The sequence below is a fragment of the Conger conger genome, chromosome 10 (assembly GCF_963514075.1).
Source record: "Conger conger chromosome 10, fConCon1.1, whole genome shotgun sequence".
Lineage (NCBI taxonomy): Eukaryota > Metazoa > Chordata > Actinopteri > Anguilliformes > Congridae > Conger > Conger conger.
This window is the reverse complement of record NC_083769.1, coordinates 29197134-29219718: the sequence shown is the minus strand read 5'-3', so window position 1 is coordinate 29219718 and position 22585 is coordinate 29197134. Positions and strand designations below refer to the sequence as shown.

Below are 22585 nucleotides of genomic sequence, written 5' to 3'. Positions count from 1 at the left end.
TTTGGCAACATAAATTAACTTACCTTGCAGTTGCTCCAGGAAAAAGGAAATTTAAACAATAAATATGTGGCTAGACATATAAATAAATAAATAATATACGATTGGGCTCCCGTAAATACCAGTTGCGATGAGGGGGAGGACCCTCTCCCTCGGACTGCTTTGGGTACAATCAAGCACAAGACCCGACAGTGTCCACAGCGACAAGCTAGAATAGGCTCACTGGTCTTGTTTATTTCGAATCGATCCGGCGGCCAGAAAGAGACGGGAAAAGAAAATACGACGTACGTACCCAGGATAAGAACACGTGATCAAAAGCGTCACCCACCAGCAAAGCCCTCTCATCTGCGAGAGGTGTGTATGTATGTTCTGACTCAAGAGGGTAAAGTTTGTTTTTCGGCAGGAGAAATAGAATAGACCCCAAAGTCATTATTACGTTCCTGAAAAGTAAACGGTGAGGTTGCCCGTGCCATATTGCAGTGAAAAGAAGCATGGTGCTATTGTTTTGCATAGCCTGCTAGACAATTACATTAATTGGTCCATCTACTTGGCTGGAACAATGCTGCAATCTCAATATTACACCCTTCTGTAAAAGAAATAGTCTTTATTTTGTTTGTTTATAAGACACTATGTCCCCCCCCCTGAACAGCAACATTTATGTATTTACTGTATAGGCATATGGGCCTGTAAATATTTGGACAATGAAACGATATTTGTCAGCTGTCAGCCTTCATTTGTGGGTACTATATCTGCATTGGATGATCCATGTAGGAATTACAGCCTTTTGTTATATATAGACTACCCCACTTTAAGGGACCATAAATAATTGGGCAAATTAGCATAATCTTAAATAAGGTATAGTAAGTAACATATGTATTACTAGACACTGTATCTTCCCTGGTGATGTTCTGCCAGGCCTGTACTACAGGCATCTTCAGTTCAGGAATGTTTACCTTCAGTCTTGTCAGCAAATGAAAAACATTATGTTCAATTGGATTTAAGTTTTGTGATTGACTTAGCCAGTCAAAAATATTCCACCTTTTAGCCTTTGGTCCTTGGTTGCTTTTGTCCTGCTGCAAGGTTAAATGCCTTAGGTTAAATGAGTTTTGAGGCATTTGGTTGGTTCAGAGCAGATATTTCTGTACACTTCATTCCAGCAGGCATGTCATCCACAAACAAATGAGTCAGTTCCAGTGGCAGCCACACATGCCCAAGACATAACACTACCTTCACCAAAGATGGGGGCGGGGTGCTTTAGATCATGAGTAGTTCCTTCATTTATCCACACTTTCCTTTTTCCATCACTTTGGTACAGGGTAATATTCAACTCATCTGCCCATCTGAGTTTGTACCAGCTCTCCACAGTTAAATATAATTTTAACTGCCTGTTCTGTTCTTGAGGCTTATCAGTGCTTTGCATCATGCAGTGAACCCTCTAAGGTGTGGTGTGATCTTCTCTTTATTTTAACTTTGACACTTCTATGCCCACATCCTGGAGAGTTTTCTTGATCTGTTGCTAAGTGCTCATGTTTAGAGACAACAACAGCAACAGACTCCAAAAGCAAATATGCAAATGAAATGCCTGGAATCAACTCTAACCTTTTTTCAGCTTTCTTGTGCATGAACTATACATGCAATATTAACAATATGAATATGTATAGTATATATATATATATATATATATATATATACAGAGTTTGTACTGCATGTATAGTTCATGCACAAGAAAGATGGCATACTGTACTGTATATCAAGGGTCTGCAACTTCAGTCCTAGGTGGGCGGCTGTTTACACTGCTTTTTGTTCCAAACACAATTGCAACACCAGAATTTTAACAATCTGTTATTTTTCTTAATTGGATGCTTTTCTTGTTTACTGGGATTATTTACCATCTTCAGCCACAGTATGTCAGAATGGCTATGCTTGCCATGAACAGTATATGTTCACTATGTGCTTTTTGTGCTATATTGCAAGAAACTGCATGAAAATAGGTCAGAAAAGTTTAAATTGATCTAATTCAGGCCTGAGAGGAAGCAATAGGCTCCTAATGAGGTTGTCAGGAACACATAGGTGTGCCTTAAATGTGTTACCATGATTATTATACAGTTTATGGTTTCCACAATGCATGTTTGGTTATCAATTGCTCTGTTTTTGAATTCTTCATTATCTCCCAAATAGTTTGTTTTTATAGCCATGCGCCCACACCTTTTAAGGATCCTGTTGATTAATCCATCCATCCATCCATCCATCCACTTAACCCGCCTATCCTGACCAGGGGGGCTGGAGCCTATCCCAGCATACATTGGGCGAAAGGCAGGAATACACCCTGGACAGGTCGCCAGTCCATCGCAGGGCACACACACCATTCACTCACACACTCATACCTACGGGCAATTTAGACTCTCCAATCAGCCTAACCTGCATGTCTTTGGTGGGAGGAAACCCACGTGAACATGGGGAGAACATGCAAACTCCACACAGAGAGGCCCCGGCTGACCGGGATTCGAACCCAGGACCTCTTTGCCGCCCTTTAGAAATACTTACTAGCAGATATGCAGTGTATGATGCTTCAGAAAATGACACATTTGGATCCTACACTTTATCATTAATATTATCTTTATCATTCATTAACAAAGAGCTAGGTTCCTTAATTCTGGAAGAGGACAGAATAATTGTTACAGATAGTTAAAGTGATTCCTTTGGGCAGGATGACGTTGTTTTTAGGTATTCATTACAAACAGGATTTGTAATGATCGGATTCTAATTATCTTTCTATAATAAACATTATTAAATATTTCAGCATTAACTGCATTTCCGTTTCTTCTTCAAATCTTGCAACTTTACACAATGAGAGGGAGAGAGATCTTAATTATTGCATTTTCCTCATTTTTACAATTGTTACAGTGAGCAAACAGTTCCTTCCATGTTCATAAATACAAAAATGTTTTTTTGAAGTATATGCTTATCACTGCTCCTGTATATTCCAGGGTCTGTGTATGATATAAACAGACCATTACTGTCTCTCTGTGTGTTTTATTTGCTTGGGAGTGTAGCTCTCTGCCAATAATTGCAGTTATAATTTTGTCCGAGGATTGTGACTGTCTGGTAGAATTTTGAAAATGTGGCCTATCTACTCTGCTCCACGTTAACTTGATTCTCACCACCACCTTATTTGACAAAAAATTAAGCCAATCTCAAGACAGTAATGCCAGCGAATATTTAACTATTAAATATTAAATCTAAAATTAGATTTTCAGAAAAACACTACCATTCAAAAGTTTGGAATCACCTTGTCTTTTTCGTTTTTTTTGTGATTTAATATTTTATTTTCTCTATTTGTAATAAAAAAATTCACACGTGATCAAAGCGCAGATGGGATCAGAGTCCCATCATTTGGACCCTTGATGACTTAAACCCATTTAGCTAACAAATGTGTTCTATACTGTATCAGCATAATTTACAGCTGAATCTAGCCCCACCCCACAGTTCCCAGACAGATCCATTCAAATGCAAAAAAAATTTAACATTATCTTAATTTGTCTCAAAAATTGAAATGGGGGACTACATATAAAAAGTGCTGTATTTACTACTTGGTGAAACCAAAATGTATTAAAATACACTTTAATAAAAGCTCTGAGTCTGTGCTTTGACCATGTGGGAATTGTTCGATTACAAACAGAGCCAATGTCACAGGGGCAACAATGTCACAGGGGCGACATTGGCTCAGGCGGTAAGAGCAGTCGTCTGGCAGTTGGAGGGTCACCGGTTCGATTCAACCCTGGGTGTGTCGAAGTGTCCCTGAGCAAGACACCTAACCCCCAAATGTTCTCGATTGGCTGGTTGGTGCCTTGAATGGCAGCTAATCTCTGTTGGTGTGTGAGTGAGTGTGTATGAATGGGTGAATGAGAAGCATCAATTGTACAGCATTTGGATAAATGCCAAACATTTGGTACACTCTCAGAAATAGTAACAGTAGAGGTACATTTTTGTTCTTCAATGATCAATGAAACGTTCCCTGGAAGTACAGTATTTTTCTATTCGGGTACAAGAAAAAAACTAATTAATTGTATATTGCTGGCTAGGGGTACAATTGTATGTATCTATAGGGGACTGTCCCAGCGGCAAGCATTTGTATCTTTTTCAGCACTTTTAGTACCTTTATGTCTGAGATTGTAATCATAGTCTATCATCTATTTGTCTTTCTGTAAGCAAGACCTGTTTTGCTCTGTACCATCAACACCACACATGATAATAGTACAATACAGAACAATAAAGTACAATAAAGAACGCAAAATAAAATCTGAGCATGGGGATCCGCAAGTTTCAACACCCAGCCAGTAATGACCGGTGAGGTACGGGGTAATCGGGTTATCGTCGGAGTACTCCAACTGTAGATGTCGCTGTTTTATTTCTGTGACCCCCCAAAGCATCATAGTGCTGAGATTGGTTTAACGCTTGAACGTCGCAGCGTCTTATTGGCTTTTAGTATGAGGTCAAACTAGGTTGCACATGCGTCGACACTGTACACTGTCCGACATCAATCTGTAGAGTCAGCAGTGCTAGTATTTCACGAAATTACTTTTCGAGTGGTTTTGAGTGGAGGCAATTAATTGAACCAGTAGAAAGAAACGAGACGGAGCAAGAGCAATTTTGTCACAGAGGGGTGAACACTTGTGATCTGAAGGATTTAAGTTTTTGTTCATTTTTATAGAGAAGTATTTCACAAACGTGTCTTAGATTCGATTGTCGTCGCGGAGAATGACGAGCAGCTCAAAAAAGAAAGAAGAAGTTCATTTGGCCAATGGGGCCGTAAAACTGTCCACATGGAGTAAAGTGTTCAATAGTAACGCCGTATGGGAAGAGAAGGTTCGTATTTATTCTGGACATTTATTATTAAAAAGCTTATCGGATTCACCCACAATACATATGAACGCGTAACGTGGCTTTAGTTAGCTGAGTTAGCCTATCAGTTCAATGAGGATTAACTGGCTAGCTACTGTACCTAAATCACGTTGGGGATACCGACAGATTTAATCTGGGGAATCTGGAGGATCAGGCAACAGGATTTTCCTCACAAACCCCGTGTGGTGAACTAGCTGGGGACGTTTTCTGATGTATACCTTGATGTCTGGACGCTCTGTGTTGTCCATTAAGCTATTCTAGGTTTGGAGTCTGATGTTGTAAAGAAATGAATGAAGCGAAAGACATTATTTAAATCTATCTTTTGGCCTATCAATAGTATTGCCCCAGTCCATTATAAGACATGACATTTTTAAACCCCCGCGCTACAGACTCGATTATATAATTTGTAAAACCGTTTTATTGTCATGCAGTATACAAGTAATTAAAATTTAATATACGATTTTATATTATGGAGTTTTGGACCACCACTGATTTGGGCACAGCTGATTTGTGGCATAGCTAGGTTTCTTTCCATTTTCTCCAGTGCAAGTGAAATGTATATGAAAACCACCATTTCCCGTTTTTGTTATTTTTTCTTCTTGCAGGATGAATTTTTAGATGTTATTTACTGGTTTCGGCAAATCATTGCTGTTGTGCTTGGAGTAATCTGGGGAATTGCACCATTGAAAGGATTTTTGGGAATAGCCATGTAAGTATCATCCTTTGATGTGAACACTTGCTCTGAGATGAACAGCAAGAAGATCATGAATATGAATCTTGAATTAATCTACACACAAATTTCCTTTTTCTAGTAGTAGTAGTAGTAGTAGATGCGCTTACTTTTGATTGTGTAGTGTTTTGTTTTTTAGTGTCCTTCATAAGCATGCTTTTCCACACAGTGTATGCCTTATTTGGTTGCATTGTCTTTTGATTGCTGCATTTTCTAATGAGCCGAATAAAACATTTTCCTACACAGGGAAAATTGGAGCACTGAAAAGATAACTACTTGTAAATGTGCAACTACATTTGAGTGCTCCACACAGCTAACCTCACTGAAAATGAATAATAATAACGATAACATAAAAAAAGAATGAATGTGATGTGATAGATGTGGGTAATGCAATCACTGTCTGTGTATGAATCCAATTTTTGATATTGTAATGTAAGGGTAGAGGACTTATTCCCACACTGTACACTGCTCTGGTACCATTGAGCATCAGGTATGTTTGTGCCAATGAGAATATATTTAATCAACATGTATAAGATGTGAAAGTCTGGTATGAAAGAGTGATTAACATGGTCTTTGTTCCACCAGATTCTGCATCATCAATGCTGGTCTCCTGTATGTCTACTTCAGCAGTTTCCAACAGGTGGATGAAGAGGAATATGGAGGGACATGGGAGCTCACCAAAGAAGGCTTCATGACCTCCTTCGCTTTATTCCTGGTACATGTACTTCCTTTATAGTACTGTTACATTGCTACTTCAATAGAGCTAATTGATAAGAATGATTTAACTAGAGCTGGGACAGTTTTGAAATAATTTGGGCACACCAATTATAGAAAGTTGTAACACAATCTGTAGGTACAATTTCAAGTTTTGACCACCAAAACGTGTTATGCATTTAATGGTGTTCGTTCATAAAAAATCTTCTAGGTCCATTCTAAAATTATTACAATTTTGTTCATTTATATAATTCACTGCACTGATATTCTGACAAATCAGTGATTCACATTCCTCTGAAATTCTATGATAATGACTGCAATTGTGTTGTGCCAACCTTTGTCATACAGTGCAGTATCCTTATATCATGTGATGTTGTTGCCTCCAAGGAGTTTGTTATGTAATGATGTCCGTCTGTCGGTTTGTCTGTCCTTCATTCATGTTCCAAAGAAAACAATTGCTTTTGGGTCCATGACCTTTCCTCTAGCGCCACCATCAGGCCAAATATCTCAAAGTAATGACTGGATTGGCAAGTCATTTGCAGTGCACATTCATTTAAGGGAATATTGTTGTACCTTTCTCTGCCATACAAAATTTTGGTCCTTGAAGAATTTGCTTATGACAAAAATGGTGTAGTGACAAAAAAAAAAAAGTAATGTCGTAAGAGGGTTTGTGTTTGATAGACTGATAGGAAAAGAACCCAAAGGATTACTTTCTAAATTAAAGTTAACAAGAACATAAATTACTTCTCAAAATGAAGTAATATTAAATAATGAAGTTTATATTCTCTTTTCAATTTGAATACTTCTGCACAATTGACTTAGTAATGATATTGTTATGAAATGCTATAAAATTTGATACTTTAAGGCACCTCCTGTTGTGTTATGTTAATAAGGGGATGCAATACGGGTATCGAACATTACTTTGTTTTCATATTTCTCAAATATTCAAATTTAAAATAAAAAATGAGTGATTCCATTAGAACAGGGGTGTGCATTTTTTTCTGTTTTTATTAATAGAAGAAAACATTGTGAACTGATCCTTGTCCCTTTCCCCCCCCCCAGGTCGTATGGATAATATTTTACACGGCACTACATTATGACTGAAGAGCTGTGAAGAATGCATTTTACCAGAGAGAGTATGGAAACTTAGTTGCATTAAGATGTAAAGATGAGAACTTTGAAACCCAAGGTTGTGTGTTCTGTTCTCAGTAGCACACATGGTCTTTGGAGGAGAGCATCATGAGTACCTGAGGAGCGACCTTCCAGACTGGTTGTGCATCAGATTTTTAAGCTAAAACTGTCCTGTGCACTGCCATGGATTTTTTTGTATCTTATAAATAGCATTGTATTAAACAGGACACTTAACTATTTAATAATTTTTTTTTGTTTTGTCTCAAGTAGCTTCCAGATCAAATCTTACCAGATGTTCAGAGCTTAATTTAAAATATGTAAATTATCTGTGGAATTTCCATTTTATCAAATGCAAAATGTATTAAACCAATTTATTTGTATTTTCTCATGTCTTGTTTAACTGGACATAATTAAGCATTTTGTAGTTGATTAACTGATAGAGAATGTAATAGAGGGATAATTGATTATTGATTCTGATACAAGGGAGAGTAATATGAAATTAATGAGGCTGTGAGGTTATTTGAGGGATTGTATTTGGTGATTGACATCTTTTGGGAATTCAATTAAAGGTGGGCTTTATTTGGCCTTTTTCAAATTCGTTTTGTGGCTGTGCAGTGCAATCAAGTTTGTCATTCCATTTGTAAGGCATAAGCTTACCTATAACACGGTGTTCATTTTTCTGAGGATACACTATGTTTGACACAATTTCACTATTTTTTCGAGTTGACCAAATTCTTCTCTAGGTGATAGTTATTGACAGTCTTTAAAAAGGATAGTTGTTCCGTGGGTCGTGGAAGCAGGGTCTTCGCTTCCCCCCAGCTAATTACTCTGGTGCAGTTGGCAGTATACACCTGCGCTGATTCACTTGTAAAATAGGCAATAAAAAGAGTCACATTTGAGACGAGCATTGCTTATAAAAAAACAAAAAGCTTAGAAATGATTTTATCTAAATGTAAAGCAAATTATTGGATCAATTTAGAGCATTTACAGTAACAAGGAAGCTGACAAGTGCCGAGTTACTTCGCAAAAACTTTTTTGTTGGCGTGCCGATGACGGTTTCAAAATAACTTGGCACTCAACATAAATATGCCGAACCATGTTAGCGTAATTCTCGAGCACACTGATATGGACCCTGTTATGTTTTCTTTAGCTTGATAAATGGTCAAACTCAGGAGTAATTGCATTATAGTGCAGAACCTCCTCAAATGTCCAGGAATTTTAACGTGGCGCTTAAATATTTTCCAACAAAATAAAAATATTTGCGCTTCCTGATTAAATTCACTTTAGACAGACTGCGATGCGACCCCGTCTTGGCTTGTATAAAGCAAGTTAAAAAAATAAATACAAATAACGTTACCTCACATGCTCCTTTTGTGGTTGTCTTCGAGAATCGCGAATGAATAAAGTTTTGAAATATGACGTTTGTGTCAAGATGGCGGCGCCCCTTTCCACGATGAAATTCTGGAAACCCGGTAAGCGTGTAATCGATATATCAAGAGATTTAACTTACTTTCTTGCTATGCAGTTAATTGCTTTCTATACATGACCGCATTTCCGCGACCTTACACTTCAGAGTGTAATCGGGAAGTGTTAAATGTTTATCGTAACATTTCAACCTAGCTGAGTCGCTAGCTGCGCTGTAACATACCAGCTTCCACCTCCTTGCTAGCTAGCTAGCTGAGCAGGCAGAATAGAACTACATGGTTAGCTAGCCCCGTAGTTGCCTGCTAACTTGAATTTACTGACAATCTAGCAATCTATATAACACACTACATACTGCTCGATAATACAAAAGGCAAAGTGGAATATTTAGTAGTCAGGATTTGCAATGGGGAATAGTTTCGTCGGCCCCAAAACGGCGGAACGTAAATCTTAGCTTGGTAGCTGGGTATCTGTACATACGCGGGCATCCATTTGCCTAACTAGTTAGGTAAGCAAGATGCAATAAACTATTGGTACCATAATACCCTACAGCTTGCTTACCAGGTGGACAGCCTGCAAGGGGAAAACCATTTTTTAATTAACGATTGTTTTTCGCCTACATCGTATGTTTGAGGTCATTCTCATTACACTTCTCTGCTAGCACGCTGGAATTAAATTTGTATTGGGACAAACTGGTCTATGACCACTGTGAACATGGGGGAAAAAAAGTTGATACCACGGTTTATGTCAAAATAAAACGGAGCGTGGAAAATGTAGCGTGGCTGCAATGTGTCCTAACCTATATTTACACATAAATTAGTGCGTTAACGTTGACCCAAGGAAGCAAGTTTCCATTCTTTCAAGAATGCCCATTCCCAGATTGGACCTTTAGAGAATTATACAACTTTTCTGTTTTGTGTTAGTCATGTTTAGTTACACAAAATGTAAGGAGATGTCAGGTGACGAAATAAAACCATCCCGGAAGGACCTTGGAAAGTAGATTATTAAGATTATATTCTGCATTCTTCTGCTCTATATACGCGAATACGTCTTTAGACGCCCAATCATTAACGTTTCATGAATATGTACCATTGAAGCCTACATGTTGTGTACACAATATCTAGAAAACGTATAATCAAGAGAAGGAGTGTGGCATTTCTGCATGAAGCTATAGTTTATTTTGTGAAACCAGTAAACAGGATAACAATGTGATGGGATAGGAAATTTAGATACTTGAAGCCAATGCAAAGTAGCACTCTTGGTAAGCATGAGACTGTTGTACTGTAGATATTGAAGGAAATCTTCTCTCTGAATCTTTATTTTTTGGAACACTGCTACACCATATGTAGAAAGCTATCCATCCTGTGGATAGAATCGTAGGGACAGAGTGGACTGGAATAATTTTCATATGAGAGAGTTTATGTGCGGTAGAGACATTGAACACATTTAAAATGAATTAGCCTGGGACCTGATTTGAGAGGGGAGTAAATGCTTTTCCTGAAATGTGTGGGACGTTTAGGGAGTGAGGCCCTCATGCTAAAAAAACTAATGTGGGTGATTCATATTGGGTGGTTCCAGGAGGATAAACAATAATATCAGGCATAAATATTTAATTGCCTAATGCATAATTACTTATTTGCATATTCATAATAAATAATTATTTCAATTATTTAATTTCACGCCAAACATGCCATTGCTGTATCTGATCAAAACGTCCAATTTTGGTCTCTTCTGAGGATAGTGCCCTTGTCCAATCATAATTGAAATGACTTGGCAAACTCCAGGCACTTGCTGTTTTGGTCACATACAGCTTCGGCATAATTTGCGTTGTAACAGAGATGCATACAAGGAGAGGCACCTCATACATATGGTTAAATATGGTAGGGCGCAATCGACTTCTGGGGCTGTTTTAATACCAGAGGTCCAGGGGCACTGGTTAAGATCAATGGCATTACGGATTCCCCCGTTTAGGTATCAGGCAATTTTGTTTTATAATCTTGTAGCCTCTGCCAGAAGGCTGAGACTTGGCTGTAGGTGGACTTTCCTGCCAGACGGTGACCTAAAGCCTCAGAATCCATGCAGAAATGTTCCGTGACAACAAAATCAATGTTCGCAATAGCCATCTCAGTCGCCAGACCTCAATCCAATTGAAAACCTGTAGGGTGAAGTAATAATAATAATAATAATAATAATAATAATAATAATTCCTTGCATCTATATAGCACTTTTCTCAGTCAAAGCACTTACAGCACTCAGCCAGCAGCATTGTGTAGCAGAGTGGGTGATGCACAGCAGCCATTTTGCACCAGAGCACTCACCACAGGTCAGCTGAGGTAGAGTGGGAGATCCTTTCTTCGCCAAATAAATCGGAGGTGATTAAATCTGAAGGGTTATTTCTTAGGTCTATAAAGTTTATTTTAGTGCTTTGTGCATTGCTCAAACTAAAACTAAAAACTAAAAAAAATTAAATAAAAGTGACTCTTTCCTCCCCCCCACCAGGATCAGAAGGCCCTGGGGTTTCAGAAGAGCGAGAGCTCACAACAGAGACTACTGGCTCCCCCGTTATATATAACCCCTTCACCGCTCTGTCCATTGAAAAACAGCGGCAGAAACTTCCAGTCTTCAAGGTAGTTGCAGTACTCCTCTGTTTTGGGATGCAGATGGAATAAGGCAGTTATTGCTCAAAATATCAGTTCTGCATATTTGAAAATTTAATTTTGAAATCCCTCCAGCATTCCCTCCAGCATTTAACAATGTTAGACCTGATTTATATTGTTCTGTATGTGCTAAATGCTAAGTTATGCTGATGAGATATCGAGGCTTGCAAGTGACCCACCATATTTTGCCTTGCTGTTCTGAATTCAGCACAGAAATCATATCCTTTACCTGGTGGAGAGCTACCAGACTGTTGTGATTGTAGGAGAGACAGGCTGTGGGAAGAGCACTCAAATCCCCCAGGTCAGTCTAACATCCACTGGTATGAGACACGCATCGCCTGAGTGTAGCTTGCTGCAGTACTTTCTTTTCTTCTCCATCTGTGCTGTGACTCATTTGTCCCTTTCTCTCATCTTCAGTTTTGGTTTAGTTTTGAAATGGAGACTGGTAAATCTCACCCCCTCCTTATCTCTTTCTCCTTCTCCATCTTCCCCTCTGTCTCTCTCTCCCAAGTACCTGCTGGAGGCTGGATGGGCAGCGGAGGGCAAGGTTATTGGGGTGACCCAGCCTCGAAGGGTGGCAGCCATTTCAGTAAGTCTGCTACTGTTTATCCTGCTGTCAGTGCTCTTTCCTGTCCCTGTCTCACCCCAGACACTGCTGCTGTGCGCTAGCTTCATTAATATTCATAGTTCACAATGCAGTTTTACAGCATCATGTCCCGTTCTGTTCATCCTAGGTTGCTAATCGCGTGGCAGAAGAACGCGGTGCCCTGCTGGGCCATGAGGTTGGCTACACCATTCGTTTCGATGACTGCTCTGACCCCCATGCCACCCGTATCAAGGTGCTGCAACCTCTAACCATCATTTGTTCTATTGAAATGAGTGTGATTTATTAAATTGGTGTGGTTGAAAACATCCAACAACTGAACAATGTTCTGATTCAATTTCAGTTCCTAACAGATGGCATGCTGGTGCGAGAAATGATGGCTGACCCGCTGTTGAAGAAATATAGGTAAAGCCTGCTTTGTGCAGATCCAGCTGTTTGTAGAACCAAACCCACCATACTGAAGTATGAGTTATTCAGCCATATAGCTGCTGTCTAAGGGTCTTGCCTTGCCAATAGATGTAATCCCATACTCAGCTATGACTCTGCTAGCAATAAAGAGCCTTTTATTTAAATGAGAAAGTCATTAATAAAGAATGTGCGTCTTTGTCCGATCACCACCGTCCGAATAACTCTTTGACTCTGATTCTGTCTGCAGTGTCCTGATGCTGGACGAGGCCCACGAGAGGACTCTGTATACAGACATCGCCATTGGGCTGCTGAAGAAGGTCCATCTCCTTTTGTACTGGCTTTGTTTTTGGTCTGACACACACAAATGGGACAAAAGATGCTGGGCAGTCTTCAGTCCTACAGTGCTTACTTGTGAATTGAAATGTCTCCTGTCTCTCCTTCACCAGATTCAGAAAAAGCGGAGGGACCTTCGTCTGATAGTGGCCTCTGCCACTCTGGATGCCAAGGTGATCTTGTCTCTCCATTCAGATAAGGGATTACAGTGAGGGTTAGAAAGAGATGATTAATTGATTACAGGCGTTCATTGAAAGCTTAGCAGGTTTTATTGCCTGCAGCTCAATGTCATTGAAGAACAATTAAATGAGGCTCAGATTTGCATAGTGGCTAGCAGTCTGCTTACAATCGGGGTGTGCTCAGTGCTTTTTTAATTTAAATCTCACGTTTCATTACGATGTCAGGCTTTTTTCTGGTAATTGGGGTGCTTTGCAGTGCTCAGATTTTTTGTAATAGAAGTTTCTTGCCGATTACTGATGTAGGATGTAAAAAAAAATCACTTCATAATAAACAAACCATTTGCCATTGAAACTGACAAGATTACCAGTGCAGTTTCTTCAGGTGAGACTGCCACAGTTAAGTTTAATCATTCCTTTCATGTAGAAATTTCAAGAGTTCTTCAACCTGAATGAATCTGGAGACCCCAGCAAGGACACCTGTGGTATTCTGACTGTGGAAGGCCGCACATTCCCTGTGGATGTCTTTTACACAGTCAGGTACACTGCTACACCCCTCCAATGCTTCCTCAGCAGCATGTCTGTCAACAACAGGACAAAGCTTTACATTTCTCCTGGATTCAGGTGTTAATGCAGTGTGCTCCCACTGCTTAAAACTAGTTCATTCACCCTTAGATCTCTAGGACTGAGACTTACAGTAAAAGAACACACCATAAGGGGGGGGGGGGGATGTACATGTTTGCAGCTCACTCAAGTGCCTGTGATGGGTTTGTGTGCGTGTGAAACCCAGCTAGAGTTTGGCTTCATTCCAGTTAATTCCCCCTCTCGCCAGCCCTGTTCCAGACTATGTGAAGGCCACCGTGGAGACTGTGCTGAAGATCCATGAGACAGAGGATGATGGTGATGTGTTGGCCTTTCTCACTGGACAGGTATGCTTATGTGCTCTGTTTCCATGGCTCTTCTTTGTGTGAGGGAATGGTATTCTTATACCCTGGATAAACATGGCAGATGAAACTACGGGACACATTTTACTCAGTAATTTACTTAGTGAAGTTTTGTGGATGGTTGCTGAGAGGCCACCCTTTCTGCAGGATGAAGTGGAGAAGGTGGCCAGCTTGCTTGTGGAGCAGGCTCGGGCTCTCTCCCGGTTTGGGATGAAGAAGCACCTTCGTGTTCTTCCCATGTACGCTGGTCTGCCCTACGCTGAACAGATGAAGGTTTTTGACAGGGCACCCCCTACTGTGCGAAAGGTGAATTCTTAATACAATTGCTGTCATGGGGTTGGTTGCTATTGCTTAACTAATGGGCTATGTTAAATAAAATAGACATTTTGGGAACTAAATGTATTCTTGAACCCATGACCTTTGATACAGCTGCGTCTTGATAAACTTGCAACATTTAAAAATATTCCTGGCCTTGGCCGATTTTTGAGGGTTTCCTTTTTCTTGATCCAGGTGATTGTTGCCACCAACATTGCCGAGACCTCCATCACCATCAATGGAATTGTGTTTGTTATTGACTGTGCCTTTGTCAAGCTACGAGCCTATAATCCCAGAACAGCGATTGAGTCTCTAGTGGTCACCCCCATCTCTAAGGCCTCGGCCGGCCAGAGGGCAGGCCGAGGGGGTCGTAACCGCTCCGGGAAGTGTTTCCGCCTGTATACAGGTACGTGGGTTCCTCAAACTGGCCCAGTCCATCTGCTGTCCATCACACTGGTGTTGCCTGTGCATTGATATACTTCTCCCCTCCTGTCATGACCCAGAGGAGGACTTTGAAAAGCTGCCCCCTGCCACAGTCCCAGAGATGCAGAGGACAAACCTTGCTCCGGTCATCCTACAGCTGAAGGCCCTGGGAATAGACAATGTGCTTCGATTTAACTTCCTCTCCGTGAGTTCCTGGACCTGACCCCCTCTGTCCTGGTCTCACCCTGGCTAGCCCTCATTTGCACCAGAATTCTTAACTGTAACATGCAGCCCCAGAAGATATTGTCACTGAGACTCATTCATAGTCTCAGTATTCTCCTCCAATAATTTTTCTTTTGCTCTTAAAACCATTCCATGGTCTTAGGGAGCCGTCGTGGTGCACGGCTAAAATAACGGACCTTGATGCTCATTACAGTTGCACAGGGAGGACTGGGATTTGTGTCCCGGTCCTGCCAAAGCCAAGTTTTGCCGGCTCACATGGAGCGGCATAATTGGTTCACCGCTCTGTGGGAGGGACTTGGCAGGGGTTAGTAGGATCACCGCATACCACAGCGCCCTGGTTGCCTCGGAAACACGGTCATGGGCACTGAGACCATGCGGCTTGAAGAAAGCGTGTCGGTCTGGATCGCCAGAACTATCCGGGCTGCTGAGGGACGGGGTCGTAAACGGTGTATCCCCAGCTAACGCAAATAATTGGAATAGATAGGGTGCAATTGCATGCCAAATTGGGAGAAAAAGGGAAACATTAGAAACAAATAAAAGCATTTGATGGTCTTGTAGATTTACTGTCTTTTTTAACACTCAATGCCCGAGTGTTCTGGAACAGTAAGCCTCCTCGGTGCCAGGTTTTCCAAACGCTAATGTCACTGCAGTGCCAATGTTGAGCTTTGATCTTAACGGTCACCACCTGTGTTGCAGCCTCCACCTGCCCAGTCCATGGTCCAAGCTCTGGAGCTGCTTTATGCCCTGGGTGGTAAGAAGACTTATGTTGGGATCTTTTGCATTACGCTTAATGTCTTTTGATAAATGAGTTTCATGTGATGACCGTATCCAAGAGCTTTTGTAATTGAAGATCATCCTTACACCAATGTGTTTGTCTAGAGGACACATGTCTCCCTGTGGATGACGCTCTGTTTGCTTGCTTCTCAGGTTTGGATCAGTATGGGCGTCTGACCGACCCCATGGGAGTGCGCATGGCTGAGTTCCCTCTCAGCCCCATGTTTGCCAAGATGCTGCTGGAGTCTGGGAATTTTGGCTGCTCCAAGGAGATCGCCACTATTGCAGCCATGATGCAGATCCAGAATATCTTCATGGTGCCGCCCAACCAGAAGAAGGCAGCTGTGAGTCACATGGTTTGCAATGCCAGGGGGGCCCTGCTGTACTGCAAATGACAGTGATCTTGTGTGTGTTTGTTAGAGGGCTGAAGGTCCTGCAGAGTTTCACCTCTCTGTATACCTGCCTGCTTCCTTACAGTGATGCTCCTCCCACACTTGAATGTGGGGTGTAATCTAGCAGAATACACCAGCAACCAATCAGTGAGCAGCATGTAGCCACTGGCATCACAGAATGTCATGTGTTCCGTGGACCACAAAGTCTGAAGGCTCTTGTGATTTTATCATGTTATGGAAATGTTACTTTGGAAGTACATTTTGTCCACGTGTTTTTGCTGGCTGGGTTTGTAACCTGTGAATCAGTTAAAAACCATATACTTTCGAAAAAATATGGACTAAGTGACTCAGTGTGATGTCACCTATAGATTTTCCATGGGCTTGTGAAGAGCGTAGTGAAACCGCAGAAGTTTTTGTCCCGCCCTCTTGTACCTGAGCCAATGACTGCACAATGGAGAATAATATGGTCTGTGTCGTCCCCAAAGTGTGTTTGTCCAAATGACACAATAACTGATTACAAATCTGGGGAGAGAGACATTAGAAAAAAACCTATTTCAACAACATGTCCTTGTGGGCAAAAAAGATTGACTGTTTTGTTCCATTGCCATTGGTGGCTGAACCTGCTGCAGACCTACTGCAGACTTACTGGAGCCAACCACACTGATGCTGGTGAGAAACGTCTCGTAACAAGACCAGAAAATTCCAGTTTTTGGCTGCTTGTTGAAAACAGCCTCTAGACACGCTACTATCGTCTGTCTCTAGACATGCTACTATCATCTGTCTCTGGACACGCTACTATCGTCTGTCTAGACACGCTACTATCGTCTGTCTAGACACGCTACTATCGTCTGTCTCTAGACATGCTACTATCATCTGTCTCTAGACACGTTACTATCGTCTGTCTCTGGACACGCTACTATCGTCTGTCTCTGGACACGCTACTATCGTCTGTCTCTAGACACGCTACTATCGTCTGTCTAGACACGCTACTATCGTCTGTCTAGACACGCTACTATCGTCTGTCTAGACACGCTACTATCGTCTGTCTAGACACGCTACTATTGTCTGTCTCTGGACACGCTACTATCGTCTGTCTAGACACGCTACTATCGTCTGTCTCTGGACACGCTACTATCGTCTGTCTCTGGACACGCTACTATCGTCTGTCTCTGGACACGCTAGATGTACACATAATAGTTAGCCTGTGGTTGAGGTGATTCATTAGTTAAGTGAGACAGAGCATGAAATGATTGAAATGATTTGTTGGCAGAATGGATGAGACTGGAGAATTCAACAATGGAATAAACGTGTCAGAAAGGTAGTGTTTAAATGTGATATTAAGAATAACGTTTAATCGCAAGAGTATTGTGAATAATAGGGAAGCTTGTACCTTAAATGGCATTTAAAAACATATTTTCCTGTAGTAGTGCACTGCTCTATGAATCTGCATCGCCTCGTCATGTTCACTGGGATCATGGCTGTTCAAATGGAGGCTTCTTTAGGAGGCTGTATTGGCAGCTTACTATTGGAATTTTGAATTGCAGGTTATAAAATCCAGCTACCAAAAGTGTACAGCCCAAGATGATTCGCGGCACACCTGACTTAAATTAACAGATAAGCTTGCCGAATCTGTGCTGCTTCCTTTTGAAAATGCCACACGCTCAGGCTCAGTTTTACATTGCCAATGTTTTCTTTTTGTTGGGAATCGCCATTATAATCAAGCCATCTGACCACCAGTGTAGACTGTGCGTCCCCACAAAGCAGGCGGATGTCTACCCTGTAGTTCACTCTTCTGCACTTCCTGTCTCTGAACTAACAAAAGGCAAGTCCCATATCCTTTGTCTCACCTTTCACCTCACCCATGCCTTGCGTGTCCAGCCAGCAAAGTTTAGATGGCCTACATTGTACATCCTGTTTTGTCACCTGTTTGTTGGTTACCATAATCTGAAGTGCATCCTTATTACATTGTTTCTGCCTCTGAGGTGAACCCTGTTTGAATGTTTTGTCCAAGAACAATTTATCCAAAAAGTGTGCGAAGTGAGGCGCATTAGCCTGGAACGCCAATCAGCCCGCAGTTTATCTCCCAGGGATGGTCTTCCTCATGGAGACTGATTGGCACTAAGCATTTCCTGCCTGCGACCCTTGCACGTTCATCCTGAGATTTAAGTTTCTCACAGGGTGGTGACAGGAGGTGAGGCTGAACTACTACTTCCAATATACTTCTGCCCTCTATAAGCTCAAACATGGTCACTGTCATCACACCCCATAGCACAGAGAATTTGTGCCTGTCTGGGGTTCTCTCTTGGACACAGTTGGCATTGCTGTCTACCTTTGTTACCCATGGCATAGAGTGTTGAGTCCGTCTGTGCACCAAAGCAAGTCCCAGTGAGTCCGTTGTTTTGTCTTTGAAGACCATTCCTCTACCAAGGCTGTTTACACTGCGCATATATTTATGTTTGTCTCGTTGCCCCCAGGCTAAGGAGCACCGAAAGTTTGCCGTGGCTGAAGGGGACCATCTCACGATGCTCAATGTGTATGAAGCTTTCATCAAGGTAAGGGCTGCTGTGTGTGTGTGTGTTCGTGTACGTTTGTGTCTGTGTGGTGTGATCTGTGGTATTATGTATTACAATGTCCTTCCCATCCCTCTGGCTCTTTCCCATAGCACCAGAAGAGCTCCCAGTGGTGCCAGGAGCACTTCCTCAATTACAAGGGGCTCCTGCGTGCGGTGTCAGTGAGGGAGCAACTCCGTCGTCTTATGAACAAGTTCAAGGTGCCCCGCACTTCCAGCGAAGGTAGGTCCGCTGAATCTAACATGGCTATCTGCCTGGCATTGGGTATAATCCTTGTCCTTGACCCACCCTCACCTCCTGTGTGGCCCTCCAGGGGACCCCGATGTGATCCTCCGCTGCATCGTCTCTGGGTTCTTCGCCAACGCGGCCCGGATGCACCATTCAGGCTCATATAGGTACTTCCCCATAACATGACACTTTCGCTGTAAATATCTGACCTTTTTATGCTGTTTGATTCTGTGTGTAGATCCTGGTAACAGGTGTGCTCTGTGGAAGACTGTATGTTGACTGCACTGGCATGTCTCACACTGGAATCTTTGTATTAGGACTCTTCGAGATGACCGAGAGCTGCACATCCATCCTAACTCAGTCCTGTTTGGTGAGAAGCCCCCAAAATGGTGAGAGTGCCGCTCTGTGAACATGCAGTCCCCTGGTATCACTCTGTAGTCTGTAGTTTCAGGCCATGTAATACTTGCACTCATGGAAGTGACATATCTTACATTAAAGGAATATTATGCAGGATTGCCTTGAAAATATAATTGAAATATCAAATAACCATGCTCAGTCATATCTATGCTGCACATTTGTCGAATCCATGCATCTCTGCCTGTATTTCTTCTGACGTTTCTTTAGTCTCTGAGCCTGATGCTCTTTTCTGTGTGTAGGGGGGTTAATGTGGCTACAGATCCTGTGGGCTGGGATCCAGTTTCAGCTGAGCATTTGTCACTAGCTAGCAACAGTAATGGCTGATTAAGAAGCACAAGTACAGAATGGGGAAACAACGAGCCGTCAGGGCTCGTTCAAAAATCAGAGTCAACCTTGGAATAGCTTTTCCTCAATTGCGACAGCTATTGAAAAACTGAGATATAAAAAGCAGTGTATGAGGGTGGGGGAGGAGACATCTTTTTTTGTAAACACAGGACCACAGCAAGACTAATAGTCCTGCATATAGTCTACTTCCTAACCCTGCTGTTCAGTTGCTAGCTCAATACAATGATATCTTCTTCATTAATAAAGTATCAGTGAGTGCAAGGTGTAGAATTAATTCCTTAGGGATATGTTTTGTCTGTTTCATCCTGAGTTTGTGTCTCCAGTGCATTGATGGTAATGCTCAAGCTGCATCCTTTGTCTCACACTTATTGTCAGTTCTGTGTAAAATGGTTAATGGTTGGCATTTATATAGCGCCTTTTATACAAAGCGCTGTACAATTGATGCTTCTCATTCACCCATTCATACACGCACTCACACACCGACGGCGATTGGCTGCCATGCAAGGTGCCGACCAGCTCGTCAGGAGCATTTGGGGGTTAGGTGTCTTGCTCAGGGACACTTCGACACAGCCTGGGCGGGGGATCGAACCGGCAGACTGCCAGACGACTGCTCTTACTGCCTGAGCTGTGTCGTGCTGAGCTGCTCCTCTCTTCTTCAGGGTGGTGTTTAATGAAGTGGTCCAAACCTCCCAGTACTTTATGCGTGATGTGACTGCAGTGGAGTCATCCTGGCTGGTAGAGCTGGCACCACACTTCTACAAGCAAGCCAAGGTATGGAAATCTGCAGGGTTGAGGACTAGTGTTGGGTTGTTCCTGCGTGAAAGATGCACGCGGGTTATGAGGGGCTGTGGGGTTCTGTGCTTGCTTTATTGAAGCAAGAAATTAAAGTTCTTCATTCTGGACCATGAGGTCATTTTTTACTTTAGCAATCTTTCCACATATAGAGAGTCAGTCTTATGAGCTCAAGAATATATGGAAATTCTGAGCTATGTATGAACTGAACGCCAGGAAGAACTGCCTTGAAATCCTTGAATATGGGAAAACTGGCGAAGAGGATTGGGTAAAAGAAAATACATTCATAAAAAACATTTTGGTGCTAGTATCTGTCATTACATTAGTTTCTTTAAGTAGATATGTTGGAGACAATGGAATACGGCCCTGCCCCCATTCAACATAATTAAACTTGATAAATACTAAAGTTGCCTTTTTCCAATTCCCTTCTTCTACCCACATTACATTCAGTTATCAGGGTAAATAACAATACAGACAGCAGGCATTCGGAGTTGAACAAAGCCAAATGTTTATTTCTTGTTAAGTCAAGCGTCGCTCCATTTGCCCCTTCTTCTGTCTTCTCAGCATGGATCGCTGAGCAGCAAGAGGTCCAAAGTCATCTGAGCCAGAGGTCCTGTCCCACTGTCCCTTACACAGCCTCCTGCCATGGACCGTACCTGCGGGAGCTGGGATGGTCATAGCTTTCGCCAGAAGCGCTTGCATACGCAAGTGAATGAGAGGTAGAAACGAGTGGTGTAGGGGGAGTGGGACATGCGAACCAAAGAGGAGCACCAACACTGTGTCCACCAGTCATGTACATAGGGATGTATTATATTTTTATTTTCTCACTTTCTCTCACATCTGTACATAGAAACGGAAGCTTGAGTCTGGCTGACACCCATGGCCGTCTGTTAGCCAGATGCAGGTGGAATTTATTTTTTTATCCTTTTAAGTTACGGCATGACGCGGAACAGTTTAAGAGGGAATATGACAATATGACATGTTTGACAGACCCAGGGGTTATTTTAGAAAGAGAATCCAAGCTTTGTGCTCTCAGATTTGGTAATGGCCGTACTAAGCTTTCCACCCAGGAGTGAGAATCTAGGATTTATGGCTTTATCTCTAAGGATACAGTATAGAAAAAGCCAGGTGTACATCTTAGCAAAGCTTGAACTGATTGAATGGTTTTATGCTCCACTCACTTTCAGAAAGCTCAATTGTTTTATGACTGTTCTCCTGTGAAGTTCTCAGTTCATTTTCCCAAGCTTGGATTTATTGGGCTTGTATTATTTTGTGCCAAATCAAGCTGTAACGGGCATTTAATATGTGAAATGTGCAAGTGCCAAAAGTTGTCACATGGAGATGAAAAGTGTGTTTTTGTTTTTGCTAATTTTGGCAAATGATGTACAACTTCATTCAGGTCCATGTTAAACCAGAAGTAATTGCCAATCTAAAATTAAAGTAATCATTTTTGTCTTAACTGCAGTAGAATCTAACCTGATTTAGGCCATGAGTGCACATACAGTGCAGAACCCTCAAAGGGGAAACACTAAAATCTGTATTTCATTTTCATTCTCTGTACCTATCCTGTTTTTCTGGATGGCCACCTATCACCATAACCTGCTGAAAAAAGCTTTCAGGAAGACTTATGCCCTTAGTACCAAGTTTCTGAGAGTGAGATAAAAAAGATTTTCAAGTAATTTTACTCCACTGAAACCTGCTTTCATTTCAGTAAGGTTACCTGTATAACTTTATTGGCAAATGTCTGCATGGTTCTATCAATTGGTGTCTTTTATTAGGCTAGGTTTCACTGTTGCTGACCACCACAGAAGTACTATGGTTATGTGCAAACACACAAGTAAATATACAATTGAATATTCTTGCATGTTAAATACTCAAAATACACCTGATGATCACCTCTAGTCTTACATTTAAGTAGTTGACTGCGAGAAGATGTTCTCCTCCTATCTACATAAACCTGTACTCAGCCTGACTGTAGTCTAAGCTCTGAAGTTTCCCATTGGTTAGACGCATCTCCCAAGGTCTGTCCAGGACATTTCAAAATAAAACCAGAAGATCATGAATTCAA

At 41.7% G+C, this 22585-nt stretch overlaps 3 protein-coding genes across 5 annotated transcripts in view; 2 read left to right on the top strand and 1 right to left on the bottom strand.

Moving 5' to 3' along the window:
• The window catches only part of zhx3b (zinc fingers and homeoboxes 3b), a 20786-nt gene extending 11825 nt beyond the window's left edge, over positions 1–8961 (bottom strand). Inside the window, exon 1 of one of the 3 annotated variants that reach the window (XM_061257768.1) lies at positions 8832–8961. The gene's annotated coding sequence lies outside the window, so the exon portion shown is untranslated. The other 2 variants (XM_061257769.1, XM_061257767.1) reach the window with 2 other exon arrangements.
• On the top strand, positions 4478–8069 carry rab5if (RAB5 interacting factor). The gene is made up of 4 exons (XM_061257772.1): positions 4478–4863; positions 5505–5608; positions 6215–6344; positions 7406–8069. The coding sequence occupies exons 1-4, from the start codon at positions 4756–4758 to the stop codon at positions 7445–7447; spliced, it is 384 nt and encodes a 127-aa protein (XP_061113756.1). The 5' UTR covers positions 4478–4755; the 3' UTR covers positions 7448–8069.
• On the top strand, positions 8855–22585 carry dhx35 (DEAH-box helicase 35). The gene is made up of 21 exons (XM_061257770.1): positions 8855–8946; positions 11396–11523; positions 11762–11854; positions 12065–12142; positions 12288–12392; positions 12501–12562; positions 12813–12882; positions 13012–13071; positions 13502–13614; positions 13907–14003; positions 14166–14324; positions 14529–14739; positions 14837–14961; positions 15696–15750; positions 15927–16117; positions 18640–18717; positions 18828–18957; positions 19049–19130; positions 19281–19352; positions 20385–20496; positions 21082–22585. Exons 1-21 carry the CDS (start codon positions 8871–8873, stop codon positions 21118–21120), a joined length of 2136 nt encoding a protein of 711 aa, XP_061113754.1. The 5' UTR covers positions 8855–8870; the 3' UTR covers positions 21121–22585.